The sequence below is a fragment of the Aphelocoma coerulescens genome, chromosome 3, assembly GCF_041296385.1.
Source record: "Aphelocoma coerulescens isolate FSJ_1873_10779 chromosome 3, UR_Acoe_1.0, whole genome shotgun sequence".
Taxonomy (NCBI): domain Eukaryota; kingdom Metazoa; phylum Chordata; class Aves; order Passeriformes; family Corvidae; genus Aphelocoma; species Aphelocoma coerulescens.
In genome coordinates, this window is record NC_091016.1 from 98,155,106 (window position 1) to 98,172,453 (window position 17,348).

Consider the following 17,348-nt stretch of genomic DNA (forward strand, 5'->3'; position numbering starts at 1 on the left):
GGAGATTCTGATTGGACACACAAGGGAAATTTTTCACAATGAAAACAATCAGCCATTGGAATAATCTTGATGGGGAAGTGATGGATTGGACAACATTGGGTACTTTCAAGATTCAGCTGGAGAGGGTGCTGAGGAATCTTATCTAAACAATGTTTTGCCAAGAAATGTTGGACCAGATGATCCTTCAGGTTGCTTCCAACCTGGTATTCTGTGAAGTAGCATTTTTTCCAGGTGACACTATTGCTTCACTTTTGTAAGTCAGTCTGTGTTTGGAAGGGATTGGTTTTTGTCAGTGTTTCCAAATTTCATGGTGCTTAATACTAGAAGTACGCGGCTGAGCCTGTAGGTGTAGAATGCATTAGCGATATTAGAGAGAGATGAGGAAAAAAAAAGGTTTGATTAAATTTTAAGTCCATTTGCCTCTCCCAGTATGTCACATTAAAAGTTCAGTGTCTCAACTGGAAAAGAGACATGCTTTGTATGTAAAGTCAAGAATTTACTGTAGGTCTAGTTGGAATCAAAGGTCTTGCCAAAAATGTATTATTAGTCCAGTTAGAGAAATACTAAGACTTACCATGCAAGTTATCCAAGTACTGAAGTTCAACCATGGTAATAATAGTTTAATGCTTGAAACTGATAAAAAAAACTTTATACTTCCATTAGTTTGATTCAGGGAGAAAGGGTTATGGTGCACCGTCATCCTGAATCCTTTGCCCAGGGAATGCAGCGGGGGCTGCTTCTTTCTGGTACTTGAGGGGCTTATATTAGGGGACACTTTTAAGCATTTTCTAACATGTCCTATACCTTGTTTCTTTTGGTTTTCTGTGTTAAATCTGCATTTTTTTTATGTAAGTGGTGTTTTTATGTATGTTGGAAGCTTGTCTTTTGTTACTCCTAAAGACATGTTCACCCAGCTTCAAATGTATCATCTCTTCAATGATCAGTAGTTATTCAGTGATCATTTCCTGATAGCCTTCATCTGTCATCCTGTGTTTATATTTTTCAAGGCATCAACTGTTATGCAGTACGTGTGTTCTAAAACACCACATAATTTATTCTGTGCGCAAAAAAAATGTGTCACTGGAATAGTACTTGTTATCACTATCTGAGCTATATTGGAATTATTATAAAAAGAGACATACCAGCACACCATTGTACAAAGAAAAGCAAAACTTGAACAAAGTAGATAAGAGTCTACTAGACCTAAAAAAGCTAAAAAAAAGCTCCAGGCAAGCGTAAGACAAGGCCAGACAAATCAGGCTTGATATGCCCCAGTCTACAGCCTTGCAGTGTTAGAACAAACCCTGTGGTTTCTTGTTCAGCAATACCATATTTACTGAGCTAAAGAACTACAAAAGTGAGACACAGGACAAACTGTGTTGATATTATTTGTAAAACTGAGAATATATTCTGAAATGGAATTTGTTACAGTTCACTTGTTTTTGAACAATTCATAGTCAAAATGACTAACACCAAGAATCAGCTGAGACAGCCACTGTGAAATGATCACTGGGGATTCTGGCAATAAACTATGGGGAGTAGGGAGGTTGGTCTTGACAGTAAATAGCAGCCTGCTAATGAGGTGCTCACAATTCTGCATTATGAATGTTTTATTTGTATTATCGGAGTTGGGAACTACAGAGGTCTTAAATAGTACTTAAAAAATTAAACTGAAGTAGTACAGAACATTTTCTATGAGAAGGGTTAACTCTCTGAGTAACATCTCCTGTAGCATTTTGTAAACTCTTAACTTATTTTGTAAACTCTACTAATTAAAATCGTCCATTTTCATGTTCATGGTTCTCAACACAGTCATGTACACACAGTCACACACACAGAAGCTAATTTAAACCAAGGAAATTAGACAAGTAAATGAAGAATAGGAAAATGGTGTCTAATAATAATCTGTTTTGCTATATCCAGGATTTTGAATGAGTGCCTGGATAGCAGAGAGATATATCAGTGGATATTTTAAGAGTTTATATCAGCTAAGGACCTGTCTTAACTTATTCCTTTATGTATAAGAACTGTTAGTAAAAAGCTTAGATAAACTTCTGTTTGAGAAAGGATTGACCAGATGATAGTTTTCCTCTATATGAAGTCTGACTGCAAATATGGATTATTTTAGCAAACAGCTGAATGGTGGCTTTTCATCAGTTCTGCAAGGACACGTGCACACACACAGATACACATTCCTGCTCCTCCTTTAATTCTGCCCACACTACTGATGTGTGAAGAAATGCATATAGTTTGCAATTGGGTAGGTTAATAAAATAAAGAAGGGAGTGTGTTAACTCTAATATATTTTCATCAAGTCTTAGTCATTCTGGTTATTTTACTGTATTCATTCTAGCCTGATATTCCACAGATTAACCTTTCCTTTAACACTGTCACACCCCACCAACTGTGATTTAGCAAGTACATAATTTATCACTTAATAAGAACGTCCATGTTAAGCACAGTGGGAGCTTTTACTGGCAGTAAAATCTACTTTTCTCATCGGGAAAATAAAGGCTGAATCCAAGTGGACTGAGAAAGTTTAAGGTCTCTTGTAATGAGAATGACCTTAGAAAGAATGGAACTTTTTATTAGCAAATGTTTAGTATGAGTTGTGATTGTCCCAAAACATTCTTTGAGAATAAACATCATTATTTGACATACATTAATTAAAGTGTAGACAATGTCCAGAGTAACACTGTGTGTCCAAAGTAGTTAAAAAGTAGTTTTATTTAGCCCACACTGCAGTTACATTATTATAGTCAGGAATAAAGCTCTATATATAGCCCTTACTGTCCTATGATTCCATGGTCTTTTCTTTCTTTTCTATAGAGGTAATTAGTTCTCTGTTCTATTAACTCTTTTACAAGCACAGAAGAAAGCCTAAAAATTGCAAGGCTTCCAGCTCCTATCTTGTCTAAACAATCTGAATCTGTTTTGGGGTTTTACATGCAACATTCCTCCTCCAGGAAGAAGGATGCCTTGCACTGGAGTATCCAGCTCAATGTGCTGATAGGGTCACTCTTCCAAGAGGATAAAGAATAAGCTGCTTCTGTTTCCTTCATTCTTTACAAAGTGTTGATGTATCAGTTCATTCTTCCTTACATTTATCAGTGTGAATATAAGTCATAGGTAATAATAAGGGGTAGAGATGGGGTCAAAACCCAGCGGCAAATGTCTGATGTCTTAAACCAGTCAGAGACTCCTGTAAGCCTATGGTAGGTTCTGGTTGTTAGTGTTAACATTTGGATAAGGTCCCAACCTTGTGGCTTGTAGCTTCTGTTCTAAAAGTAGTTCTCCAAGAGGATGGCACTATTAATTACCCTTTTTAAATTCATTTGGCCTTTGCAAAGATACTCAATATAAACAAGTGATGAATATGGAGAAGTTCCTGACTATAAGAATCAGAAAATTTACAAGATCTGAACTTGGAACTCTTGGACTATGTATGCTACTGCTCTTTTCAACCTAATTTTTCTCTAACTATTTTCATACCACTCTAAATTATATTATTCATTGAATGACTTTTCCCATAATCTAAGAAAAAAAAGTAGAAAAAGATGACTTGTTATTTCAGGTTATAGATCTCTGATTCTGATATGATAGGAACAGAACTTTAGGTGAAAAAGTAGAATACACTTTAAAATCAAACATACATTCAAGTGTGCTAATACCATTTTTTTTTTCTTTTTGATTCACATTTAGTATTCTTTAAAACAGAACTAGCATTTCCTCACCACCATGGAGAGCTATAATTTATTTTTACTTCCTTCTATGGGGAATTTTACTTTAGAGTAAATAAACTTGCTTCATTCTAGACAGTATATCCAAGGATAATACAGAAGAGGGAAGGGAAATAAAAAAAGCAACATGATATGCTATACTTGTATCTTGAGGGAAGCTTCATTGTCAGTGTTTTCTAAAATTAACAACTACAGCATCACCTTTGGGAAGGGTTTTAGAGAAAATAATCTGAGAAAAGCTCTCAGGAGACTTCTGTAAATTCCTTAGTGGCTGCTTTCTCAAGTTCTCTCCATAGAAACATGCTTCAAAGTACATCAGGAGAAGCAGTTTTCAGTAGTATTAGTGATAAGGCAGCTGACTCATATTACTTTCAACTCAGTCTTTTGGCTTATGAAGACAATCAGTTTAACCCACTAGTGAAACCAGAGTACCAAAAAGATCTATGCTGATCCAGCATAGGATCCCAGAAATCACCAAGAGTTCACACACATGTGTACACATAAGTCAATGGTCTTTTTTCCTCCTATCAACTTTTCAGATTCCAAGAGCAATAGAACACGTATTTATTTATTTATTTATTTAACATCATACACATTGATTGGGTTGTCTGCTGCTTCAGCAGCAGCATCCACAACCTTCAGACCACATGGATGACCACACAGCAGATAATCTACTTTCATGTGGTACTTTCATTTTTCAGTGTTCCTTAGGAAATTCCTGCATCTGAGCTTAATATGATAAAAGCTCAAAATCTGTAGCCAGTAAAACCTGCATGGAACAGTTTCTACCAAGCTAAGCTGATTATGTGATCTGTCCAGCACCCACATTTTTTGTGTTCTTTGAAGGCCATGGTAAAGCTCACTATGAAAGTTGTTTAAAATTCATGATGCAAAGCTTGGAGTAGTGGAACATTTGAAAAAAAAGCTGAAGTGATTTGCCCATAGAAGTTAATTCTAAAGCAATGAGGAGCTTGGCCTTATTAGGTAATTATAAAAACTTCCTCCCCAAATATTCTATCAGCTTCACAGTAACATGCCCATAGCTATTGATCTCACTTTTAATCAAACAAATATAGCAAAAGATTCAGCAACCTGGTAAGTGAAACAAGAATTCTATAACAGATTCTACTGCCAATAGTTTTTTTATATGAATAAGTTCAATGTTATAGTCAACTGTAGTATTGTGAGAAATAGAAGGAAAAAACAAACCAAAATCATTCCTACCTGAGAATTACATTTTATAATTGGGCCTTAAAGTTTTTGTTTGGTTTTTCTATTTGTTTGTTGTTGTTGTTGTTTTTTACAGTATATACTTAAAATACAGATCAATTCATGAGTAAATTCATGTTATATTACTGTTTTCTAAGATAGGTTCCTTAGCAGGGTTCTGGCAAGCCCTGAAGAGGCCCGGTCCTTGTCTTAATTGCCATAAACAGAATTAATTCTTGAGGTAGAAAAATAAATTGAGAATTTCAGTACTTATGTAGAAATCATTGGAAAAGCATGAACCATAGAAGTGGCTTAAACTTGGCTAGTTACCAGATGCCCACCCAGCTGCACTTTCAATCCTTCTTCTCAGTAGGATGGGGAGAGAAAATAAGATGGAGAAGCTCAGGGGTCTAAACAAACGCAGGGAAACTACTGGCTAAAATTCTTGACTTGGGGACAATTTAATTTATTGCCAATTTTAAATAGAATAGCATGGTCAGAAAAAAAAAAAAATCTCTGCCCCACAATCCCATCAATCTCTTTTTCACAGGCTTAACTTCACTTCTTGGTCCCAACTCCTGTACCTCTTTCTCCTTTCCCTACATGGCTTAGGGGTAATGAGGAATGGGGGATTGTGGTCATTCATTGAGTAACCAGTTGACAGTACTTTACATAAATACTCATTTACTAGGCAACTTTTTTTTTTAATGTATGTATTGAGCTAATACAGATTGACAGATGTGTAAGATAAGAAAATATGACACACAGAAATTAGAGCAGCTAAGTTTGAAAGAAATAAAAAGATCTGAACATTCAAAACTTTATGAACATCACACTGTAACTTTCAAATGAGACATTTCACTTTTCAAACTAATGTCGATAGTGTCAGGATTTCGGTTTGTTCTTGTATATCTTGAGAAAAAAAGTCAGTTAAATAAAATAATGTTTGTTTTTTTATATTTTGTCTGTGAATAACCCTACTTAAAAGGGCAAAAATGATGCATTGGCTTCCAGTAAATCAAAATTTACTATCCAAAAGGTTAGCTGTTAGAGAGTAAAGTATGATAAAGACTGAATTTCTATTTATCACTGTAGAAAAATTTCCCCTGTGCCAAAAATTTAAAGCTTTAAGAAACCGCGTTGTAATGATATGTATATTTAAAATGAATCTGTGCTCTTACTCATTTTTTCTTTAAAATTAAAAAGGTTCTGCAGAAGTTTGTAGTGCTAATACTTCTCATGAAGGCCATGCCTCAGTAGTGCTAAGATAAGGGTCATGTATTTCACAGGAAATGTCTCTAATAATCCTGAAGCTGGTTAAATTATCTGGTTTTCCTTGCTCTTCTTTTTTTCCTTTCCAAGCTGGCATATGAGCATCTGTTACAGCGGGGATTACTGTAACACGCATATATCAAACCAGGAGTCCCGTGGAAAAAGAAATATCTATGGACAGATTCTTGATAGATGTTTCAGAGATGTTTATTTCTCCAGCCACATGGCCGGGGCTCAGCTCAGGAACTCCGCAGTCACGGGACCCCGGGACCTTTTTCTCATCCCGGGGAACACAAACCAACCAATGGGGAACGAGGCTGACAGGGGCAGGGAAACCCCGTGTCTCTCCCCCCCAGGGCCCCTCCCCCAGGGCCCCATGGCAGGGTGAGGGACCCCAACATCTCCCCCGTTTTATTTTAATAAAATGAGAATGAAAACAACTGGATAAACATAACAAGAACAGTTTCAAAACAAAACAAGCCACTCTCCTGAGTCTTTAAATGTCCAAACAGATTCTCTGGAACATCTTACGGCTGACAGAAGGGAGACAGAACTTTCTGAACATGCTTTGTGGGGAAACTGAGGCAGGATAGGGCTTGATTTCTTCCCTCCCCCTTTTCATCCCCCCATCGGCATTGAAGAGGAATTGTAAGGAAATGGAACTGTATAAGGAAGCCATGGGGTGAAAAACGGATTAGGAATAAACTGGGGATAGGGTAGACTTGGGAAAAGGTTTATATTGGGTATAGGGTAAAAGGGGAAATTAGGCTGCGGGTAGGGAAATTGCTGGGATGGATATTGTTTATAATTTTGTGCATAACGGCTGCCTTTGACAGGAATACCCCCAGGCCCAGTAACATTCGCTGCTTGTAAACCCTTCTTTCCTTGCACTATATCAAATTGAACAACTTCCCCATCTCCTACACTTTGCAGGTAATTTTTAGGGTTATTCCTTTTAATGGCAGTTCTATGGATGAATAAGTCTTCCCCTGTATCATCTCGTGTTATAAATCCATAGTTGTTTTTGACATTGTACCATTTCACAGTTCCTGTGATTTTCGTGGCTACAACGTCTCCTATCACTTGCTTGCGTGTTCGTCGTGGGTGCCGGTCTCGCGTGGCTGCTGCCTCGCTGACTCCGACGTCTCGGCCGGGCTCCCGCGTTGCGGCCGCTCTGCGCTCTCTGCACGGCCCCGCTCCGGTGCGTGTCTGGGCTCTGCGCGGCCCCGCGCTGCCATCGCCGCTGGCTCCGTGGCCTGTGAGTGGTTCCGCTCCGCAGACTCCACGCTGCTTTGAGAGCGGCCCCGTTCCAGCTCGGCGCTGCGCTGCGCGGCTTCTCGTGTCACTGTGGAAACCGCCGCTTCTCCCTCCACAGGGCTCTCCGAGCCAGTCGCTCAGAGCGGCCTGCCACGCCGATGCCCGCTTCCTGGCTGCTCGTGGCCCACGGCACCCATGGCGCCTGCGGCGTCGCTCCCTCACTCGCGGCCGGGTGGCCGGGGACCCCGAGACAGGGATGGGGTCCGCGATAAGGCGCGCGCTCCCGAGGGGGCCGGGCGCATCCAGCGCAGGCACTTCCGCTGGCACGGCTGCAGTCATGCGCTCCCGGGATGGCGGCCGCGCGGTCTCGGCCACGGGAGAAGTATGATCTTCTGCTTTAGGGGTAATGGGACCATACAAATGCTCTTCAAGAGCGTCCCTGATTATAAGATATGCACGGAAAGCTTCGCTTTGATCCCATACCTTATCCCAGATCTCGTTCCAGAAACACCCCTCACAAGATTCAGGAGGTTCGATATCAAAAAGTAAGTCTCGGGAAATATAGGGGAACCTTTTGAAAAGCCACATAAAGAAGTGTTCTACATCTCCCGGTTGCATTACTTTTTTGTTTTGTTGTTCAAGGATTCCTTTTACTTCTAGATACATTTTTTTCTGTGGCTCAGAGAGCCCCATTTCCCACGATTCTTCCATAGTCCAGAGAGAATATCCAAACCAAGATGAGAAGAGAGAGGCCTAGAGTTGTTTTTTACTCACGAATTTCCTCAGGGATCGGTGTCTTGCCCGCATTCTTCCACCAGTTGTTACAGCGGGGATTACTGTAACACGCATATATCAAACCAGGAGTCCCGTGGAAAAAGAAATATCTATGGACAGATTCTTGATAGATGTTTCAGAGATGTTTATTTCTCCAGCCGCATGGCCGGGGCTCCGCTCAGGAACTCCGCAGTCACGGGACCCCGGGACCTTTTTCTCATCCCGGGGAACACAAACCAGCCAATGGGGAACGAGGCTGACAGGGGCAGGGAAACCCCGTGTCTCTCCCCCCCAGGGCCCCTCCCCCAGGGCCCCATGGCAGGGTGAGGGACCCCAACAAGCATCGATTAAAGGAATGATAAGGTCCATGTTTGATCGATTTTTCACTTCTTTAATTTAGACAGTAAAACTTTCTATCACATTTGAAGTTAAGAATTATGGTTGAGATAATAGAGGCATGATTCTACTGAAAGTTAAAAAGGAAAAAGTTGCCTTGCAAATGTCAAGGCACCTTGTGATCCAAGATGATTAAAACTAAACTGTTTGCTATATGAATCCCAAGGTGCTGCTATATCTCAGCGTCCATGACATTTAGCTAGTGACTTTTCATAGCTTGTTAATAATGTATAGCAATCCCAGTGTAAATTTGCAGTGACAGATCTGGCCTGTTACAGTAGAGCAGTTAACTAGATTTATTTTGGACAGAAAATGCAGATTTGAAAAATAAAAAAATCATGACTTATGTCAAAAGCGATTGCACATTTACAAGACTATTTTAGCTAAGACAGTTGCTCAGGAGATGTGCTTTTCTTATTGATCTATTATTCTGCCCAGCATCCTACTTACCTAACCGAGAGGTATTAGCAAAACATTACCAAAGTCATCGAGGTTAATACTTACAAAGAAAAACTGGTATCTCAAAAAAATTTCATAGTGTCTGACTGGTCCCCAAAATTCATTGATTTTACCAGGTTGTCTGAGTCACATAGGCAGGTAAAGGTTACAGCATAAGCGTTCTTTTCTAAATACAATTGCTGTTAATCATTGCTCCCAGATAAACCTAATAAACTTCTTTGTTGTAGAAACCATGCTTTTTCTGAACCTCATATCTCACTGATTCACAAATTATTCATAAGCTGTAAAAGGTCACAAGGCAGATGAAGAAAGAGAGGAAGAGAGAAGGAAAAGGGTACAGGGAAAAAAATAGACTCAAAAGATGAGATACAAAGACTCAAAGAGTGGTGAGTTACAAGAGGATATAAATCAGTGTTGTAGAGAAAAATTTGGCTGACATTTGGATTCTTGTAGGTTTTCTCTGAGTCTGAAAGTTTATTAACAAAAAAATTTACTGTGACTGTAGCCATAATTGTTATAGATCAAAATCCTTCATTTAATTCTCTCTTTTCAGACTTTTGTTCAGATACTGCATTGGCATATGCTCAAATTAAGATAATTACTCCTGATAATGATTGATATAAAGGCACAAGACAAAAGGGATTATATTTGCACCACAGTATGTCAGCATCTGAGATAAAAAATCTGCAGGGAATGACAGAAAAGAAAAAGATCTTTGCCAACATCCCTAAAACAGGTCATAAATAAATTGTGAATGCATTATTCTTACAGCAAATTAGCACAATTTTGTCTGCCTTTCAGTACCAAACTATTGGTCTTATGTTGATACTTCTTTAAGTTTAAAAGCTCAGCCTTGACAGTGCATTATCTTACTTTATCAGACAAGCTCTAGGAGTTATTTGCTGATAAGCCTATATGCGTTTACTTATAAAGACATAAATTGCTTTCTATTAGATGGCAATCAACATACAAGATTTGCAGTGACCATACCTTCATATGAAAGCTATCTAAGAGCCCCTGTTTTTCATTTGCTGAATGTTCATATCCCAAATACCACACAGAAATAAGTTCCAAAGTATTTCAATTAGGTTTACTTCTATTTATAGCACAAGAAGTGTATTCCATACCTACTTAAACTTTCTAATGTCAGCTGTATTTGAATTCTATTGTTTCTATCCCTTCTAATGTTCTAAAAGAAATGACAGAAGGGAAGTAAGAATGTGGAGAGGCAGAACAGAAATTCAATTTTCTTAAAAAGGAGTAGGTATGAAGGAAGGTGGGAGTGAACAAAAAGTTAAGAAATTATTGAAGTGCTTGTCATATCCTAAGTGTTAACTTCATTAAAACTCTTAATAAAGCATAAATTTTATTGCAATTTTGGGAATCTGTGAAAGTTGCTGATACTAAGGTGTTGTTTTAGCTTGCTTCTAGTTGTTTCATAATTGCTCAGAATAATTTAGTTAATAGCATCACTGTCTTCGCAGTTGTGAAGCATCGTTTACATCTCATCATGCTTTTTGAACAGAAGCAAACTGAATACTGTGATATTCCAGTTTTTAAGAAAAAAATATAATGTGTCAGTATGTTAAATGATTCCAATATTTTAAAGTATTCTATAAGTTGAATGATTGTGTGACATGGGAAAAACAGTACCTTGTACATATTGATATATGTGGGACTTGATATACAGGATGTCTAGGTACTTTCATGGGTTTATGTCTTCCATCTAAATTTCAATTTGAAGGTATATAACTTTTCTATTTCTGGTGGTGTCACAATCACTCTATATGGTATTACACACTTAATAAATATTTGGAAAGCCTGCAGTACAAAATAGGTTATTTTGCCAAACATTTATACATACATATATATATATATATTTCTACCTCAGTGTCTATAGAGTTAGGCCCATGGTTACACAGTTTATATCTCTGAAGTCTCCAGGCTTTGTAGAGCCTTGAGTCTCTGAAGTCTCAAGCCTTTCTGAGTAGGAAATTACACAGAGTACTACTGATTCTCTCCATGGGAGTTATAGCAACCTAATCCACTAATCATTCTTGCTCCAAATAGTTATGACCACAGGAGCTCAGTAAACTGCTCTAGTCTTTACTGGTGTATACTTCTCAGCAAGTATACACACCGCATATCAAAATGTGCCAAATCGAAGCAGCCAACAGAAGAGTTCTTAAAAAGACTTTTCAAGCATTTTTCAATGTTTGACTTTTACAGACTAAAAAAATCAAGCCCACACACCTTAGATACACATATGTGTAGTTTTCCTGTCCAGATATTTTACATAATTTTATATTTCTTCCAGTTCATTCTGTAAATGCTTTTTTATTATTAAAATACTTATAATTACACCAAAGTATAAAGTTAAATATAAATTGAATTTAAACTGGCACAGTATTTCCTATGTCTAGTTGCCTTTTTTTCCTAGTAGAATATTCTTTCCACCCCTTTCATATCTGGGAGAATTTCCTCCCTTAAATTTGTTTTTTTGGGTCTTTTATTTATTTATTTATTTTAAATATTTTTTTATTAATACACTATGTAGGCAGTGTGAAGACAAAGGTATATGAAGAAAATTATTTAAGACTTCAGTGAGCAGAATCATCCTTTGCATCTCTTATTCCACCGAGCATAGGAGAATGCTAAGGTGATTACAGTTGGGTATGTGAAGTTGTGTTCTAACTACTGGACTTTGACATTTACAAATAAGATCAAAGGGCCAAACTGTATCTTCTCAGTTGATTTTTTAAAATGTTTTTCAACCAAAAAACATGTGGGCTTATGGCTCACTCATTAAGGTGTGTTTTCCATGTTTTTTCTCTCATATATTATTATTAGATATTTGAAAAATAGTACTGTGTGCCTCAGTTTGTACATTTTCCAAGCAATGTGCCATAGCTGTCATCTGTAGTTGATGCAGACTGACAAATCTGTTCTGTTGTCATTGTTTTGGTAGATTCCAAATTGCCATTACCTAGAGTGTATTCGATATAAAATGAAACAAACATGGTCTAATAGTTAAAGCAAAAATAAACCAAAATATATGTCCTGGTGCATAGTGTAATGATCCCTCAGGAGGCGTCACACATACATGTTTCATGGTCCATCCTCCTCTTTTGCTTCACGATCTGGAAAGCTAAGGTATACACTGCAGGTACCTCATTCTAATGATATCTGTTGTATTCACTCAATGTAGCACCTTGAGGAGCAGGTGACATGACTACTCAGATTTACTCAAAGGTAGTTTGTTAATGTACTCATCTCCTTCTAAGTATGGCATAAACCTTTATGCTTTTCACTGGAGCCAAGACAACGTACAAGATATGCACCACCCGGTAACTAAAAGGAGTTTTTGAAAACATTGTTTCATGTGCATATATCCATGTACAACACATATCAAAAGGGTAAATGTTATTAATACCATTATGGGACCCTGTTTTTTAGAACATATTTGAGCATATCCATAAAGCTGTGTGTATGTAGGCAAAGATGTGCTTCATTAATGAGATTAGTAGGATTTTTGGACTTCATTAAAGGTCTTGTGAGTCTTGTAAACTATATGTTGAAATCATATGGGACTATTTTGATAACAATTATCACATAGAATTTACAACCACAAAAATACAGAAGAGTTTTTTCAAGAAAACTAATATCTTATACCTAGAGTAATAATGAAAGCATGATCCCTGAAGATTAGCTTTTATGCTGTAGTTTACATTTGATAGTACACGTTTGTCAACAAGCAGGTTTTCAAACATAGACTGCAGTTACTTAGCCAGATTATTTTAGTAGACAGTCTCCCAAGGGTACATTAAGAAAGGTTTGTATTCACATTGATAGAACCAGTACACTGTAACTGAGACTGTTATGCTTGATTATGATCCAGATGTGAAATTTTTGGATGCATTTTGCCATCATAAATCCCTTAAAAGATCACCATGTATCACAACATGAAACTTGGAAGTAAAATACTTGAAACAGAAAATAATAAATTATGTCTTGTTAATGCACATACTTTGGACACATTGTTTCCACACAAGGTCTATTTTATATGATGTTTATGCATAGTATAACACTTTGGAATGTTGTTTGCTTCAGGTGTCTTGCTGGATTTTCTGGACAATTTTGTGAAATAGAAGTTAATGAGTGTAATTCATCACCTTGTCTACATGGCTCAACCTGTGCTGATCATATCAATGGATACACTTGTAAATGTCAACAAGGTAACTGCCATATGACAGAGCAATCTTAAACGATAGTTTTGAATTATCAGTGTTACTAGTGAGTAAATTGGCAAATCATATCAAGCTCTTTTGTTGTATATGGACTATAAGGTACAAAAAAACCTACCATCTTTTTGTCAAGCTTTTTGAATGAAATCTAAAGATAATTAACTACTCTAGTAAGCATATTAGAAAAGCTTCAAAGTAAAATCAGCTGATTGAGGCAGTCTGAAGTATTATTAGAGACAGGTTTATTGTGTATGATCTTTACTAATGTAACTTACTGACCAGGCAGTCAAATAGTCACTGTTTAACAGCAAGATAATTTCAGTACCTGTAGAATGAGATTGACTGAAAAGAAATTCTGAGCAGTTTAACTAACATTTTTATTATTATCCTTATTGTTGTTGTTGTATGACATACCCATACTTATGTCTGCTTGCTGGATTAAAACAAATTTTTTAAAACATTATAAATAAAATGAAAGATGGCACTTTCTTAAAACGTGGGAACTGTTTTCTAGTTCTGGCATAGATCAACTAAAACAGGTCTAGTGGCTTATGAAAATATAAGAGATTTTGTATTTGTACAAAAGCAAAAGTCACAATCAGCCTGCATTGTCTTGCAATCACAAATTTAATGTTCAAGACTACTCACAGTCTCCTGTCATGTCTGCTAATAAAAATCCTTTTGTCAATGTAAGTAGGATTTCTGATCCCTATACATAAGTAGCATCCTGCTCCATAAGTAACTCTTAAATTAAGAATTATATGAGTACCTGCCTCCTGGAACTTCAATTTTTCAGTTTAAATCTATTTACTATTTTACTGACTAGCACTGCTGAATAATTTCTGTGATAGTAGTGACTCAACGTTTCTTAATAATTATTTTAGAGATTGTTTAGATATATTCTGGATGATAAATGTTCTGTTAATCCATGCTAGCTCCATACATCTGATCTACTTTCTTTGTGCCAAAGTATGTTCACATTGTTTGTTTTGATTTACAAGTAAAAACGTCTTACCAAACTCTCCTGAAGTCAAGTGACCATATATATGTTACACTTTTCTAGAGTCTTTCTACTCATTCTTGTTCTACATTTAAAATAAAGCACATAGTGAATTGAATATGAATATATTTTACTTTTTTTTTCATTCTGAATTCTTCCGAGGGCAATTTACAAAGCTATATGTAAGAGATCTTATTCAAAAAAGGATGGAAGATACTGAAGCAAATACATGTGTAATGAGAGTCAATTTGGCAGTTTATTAATTTGTTTAATTGGTAATAAGGAAGGATACTCTAAAATGTAAGACTTTAAGTATTTTTGGCTTACTAGAGACTAATTACATGTTGCTTAGAGCTACGTTGCTTACAGCTCAATATTTTTTTTAGGAACTTTTTTTTAATGTCAAAAAGATACTTGATAATTCAGAAAAACACTATATTTTTGATGTATGAACCAAGGAGTGAAAAATTTTTGGACTTTGTCATACAGAATTCATGATAATAAAGATCTTTCTGATCTTAAAAAATCTGAGTCATGACCTAAGTTCAGTACATACTGCATATGGCCATATACCCCTCCACCAACATTAGTTACTTAAAATCTTAAAAGATCCATTTTTTAGTCATTAAAGTGCTTCACATAGAATACATTGCCAAGTCCAATTTTTTCCCTCATTTTTAAAGCTTATTAAAATAATACATCAAAGATATTTGAATAGGCATTTAAAAATTGCTTACTAGCCAAGGACTGTGATTGCTGTCTCTATGCAACATGGAAATTCTTGCTATAAGTGGGAGAAACTTCTGTGGGGCCTTGGAACTCACTCCTACAGCTAACATGCTTTAAACACCTTCCAAACCAACCATAAGCTACCTTTCTTTTATATTCCTTTTAATAATATCATTTGTTAGTAGGGGTGAAAGAGCTGTAAATTATTTGTCCACCAGATTAAAACACAGAGAAAGAACCACATGCATTAAGTATATACATTATTTTTACTTTTTTTTTTAATACCATATTTTCCACTGTTATTTGAGTTACTTAAATAGCTGAAGAGATAAGGTTACAGCTCTGAAAATGGGTGAATTTGAAGAGGCAGGGGACCTTTTGAGAGCAGTAACTTTTTTCAAAGTTGCACAACTGAAGAAAGGGATTAGAAGAAAAAAATATCATCCAGAAAGTAGAAATACTTAGGAAAAAAAATCTGGTTTTTTTTTTTTTGAAGTCTTTAACTGTTCACATATAATAAATCTTATATTTCTCTTCTAAGCTTCTGTAGAAACATGAAGCTGGGATTGGGGATTTTTTGGTCTCTAAAGGCAACAATGGGAAAGAACTGGGCAGATAGTCTGATATACGCCTCAACAGATTCCCTGTTGTAATTTAATGAAATAGAAAAGGGATAGTACCAGGACTGAAATAGGAACAAGGCAGATGATTGCAGCTTTCCAAAAACCTCCAGAGAACAAAGCGAAGCATGTGGTGACAGCATGTGATACCAGGAAAGGGAATTGATTTAGCTCTGACAAATGCATTCTGTAATGGATCATGAATTTTGTCAGCTATTGTCCCAGTAGCAGGCCCCATACCCTTAGGATAATAGATGCACGTTCAGGTTCTGTGGCTGCAGCTTCGGGCTGTTCAGGTGCAGAAGCAGCATGGAGAGATGTAAACTGTATTCTAACTGCACTTCAGACAGCTCAAGAGCAACAGCAGCTGTTGGAACTAATAGCAGGCTCATGGATGTGAAGTCTTTAGCTGGGCAGGCTGCTCTTCTTCCAGGGCAGCTAAAGCAAGACTGGAATGTAACAGTGGATCCATTTGATGCATAGTCTGAGGCAGTCTGAACAGTAGCAACTAGATCTGTATCAGCTGAGGACTGCTAGGGGGCTTATAGTGCTGTTGGGTTTATTTGTCAGTTTGTTCAGAAATAGTAAAATGAAGAAAAAACAAATCTGTAATGGGTGGTGGGAATATCATGGCAAGAATGTCTGGTGTTCTTCAATAACTAGCCATATTTTACAGAATTCTGGGTTTATATTTACCAAGCAGATGGACTGCTTCCAGTTCAGCTTAGCCTCCAAGGAACAAGTTCAAGACAGGCTTCAATTACATGATTTAAAACACAGCTTTGAGATGAGTATATAGTCTCTAATTTATGGGTATACTTACTTGTAAAGGAGATTTTCATAAGAAATTCATATCAATAAAATTTTTAGTAATCTGAGAACCTGTGAGGAGACAGCATCTCAAGGTGTTCAAACACAAAACTGTATTTGCTCAGAAATTGTCCTCCTCATTGATCTGGTACAGTAATCTCAGAGTTTATCTTTTTAACTCTTTTTCTTTATTTTTTTCCTACTTTGAGAAGCCATAGCCCAAAAAAGTTCATATTCATCCCATAGTATATATCTCTATATATGTGAGAATGGATGATAGTTACTCATACCTTTGTTCCACTGACAATCAGTAAATGGATGTAGATTTTAATGAGTCTCACTTTAGGGTTTGCTTTGCTTTTTTTTTTCTGACAGGGTGGGAAGGCCTCCACTGTGAGTTGGATGTTGATGAGTGCATATCCAACCCCTGCATACATGGTATCTGTGTTCAGAAGGAGCCCAGCTTTGGTTATTCCTGTTTTTGCAAACCAGGATTTGTGGTGAGATGCTGAAAATCTTTCTTACCTTTCCCTTTACCTAGCTATTCATCATTGCACAGAAAATACTGTATGTAAACCTTTTTCTTTTTAACCTTGCTCTGAATTGTTGATATACTTCTTGAATTAGGTGGAATCACAGGAGTGATGTATGCTTTGTTCAAGGAATTCATTAGGAATTTCTCTCTTTTCCAGTGACCCTTTGCCCACAATTTTGTAAAGTCTTTTTTTTACCATAAGGCCTTGGTAGGTGAAAAATGCATCCTAAAAATGCAAATAATCAGACTAAATTTACTGAAAAACTATCCTGAGAAGGAAAAAACTATCTCATAAAAATGAAT

The 17,348-nt window shown here is 36.9% G+C and overlaps 1 protein-coding gene across 1 annotated transcript in view; it reads left to right on the forward strand.

Annotated features, from left to right (window-relative positions):
* The window catches only part of EYS (eyes shut homolog), a 750,542-nt gene that overhangs the window by 382,073 nt on the left and 351,121 nt on the right, over positions 1 to 17,348 (forward strand). Inside the window, exons 29-30 of the mRNA XM_069011357.1 lie at positions 13,218 to 13,342; positions 16,886 to 17,010. Coding sequence (XP_068867458.1) covers positions 13,218 to 13,342; positions 16,886 to 17,010 — 250 coding nt within the window. The remainder of the gene's footprint in view (positions 1 to 13,217; positions 13,343 to 16,885; positions 17,011 to 17,348) is intronic.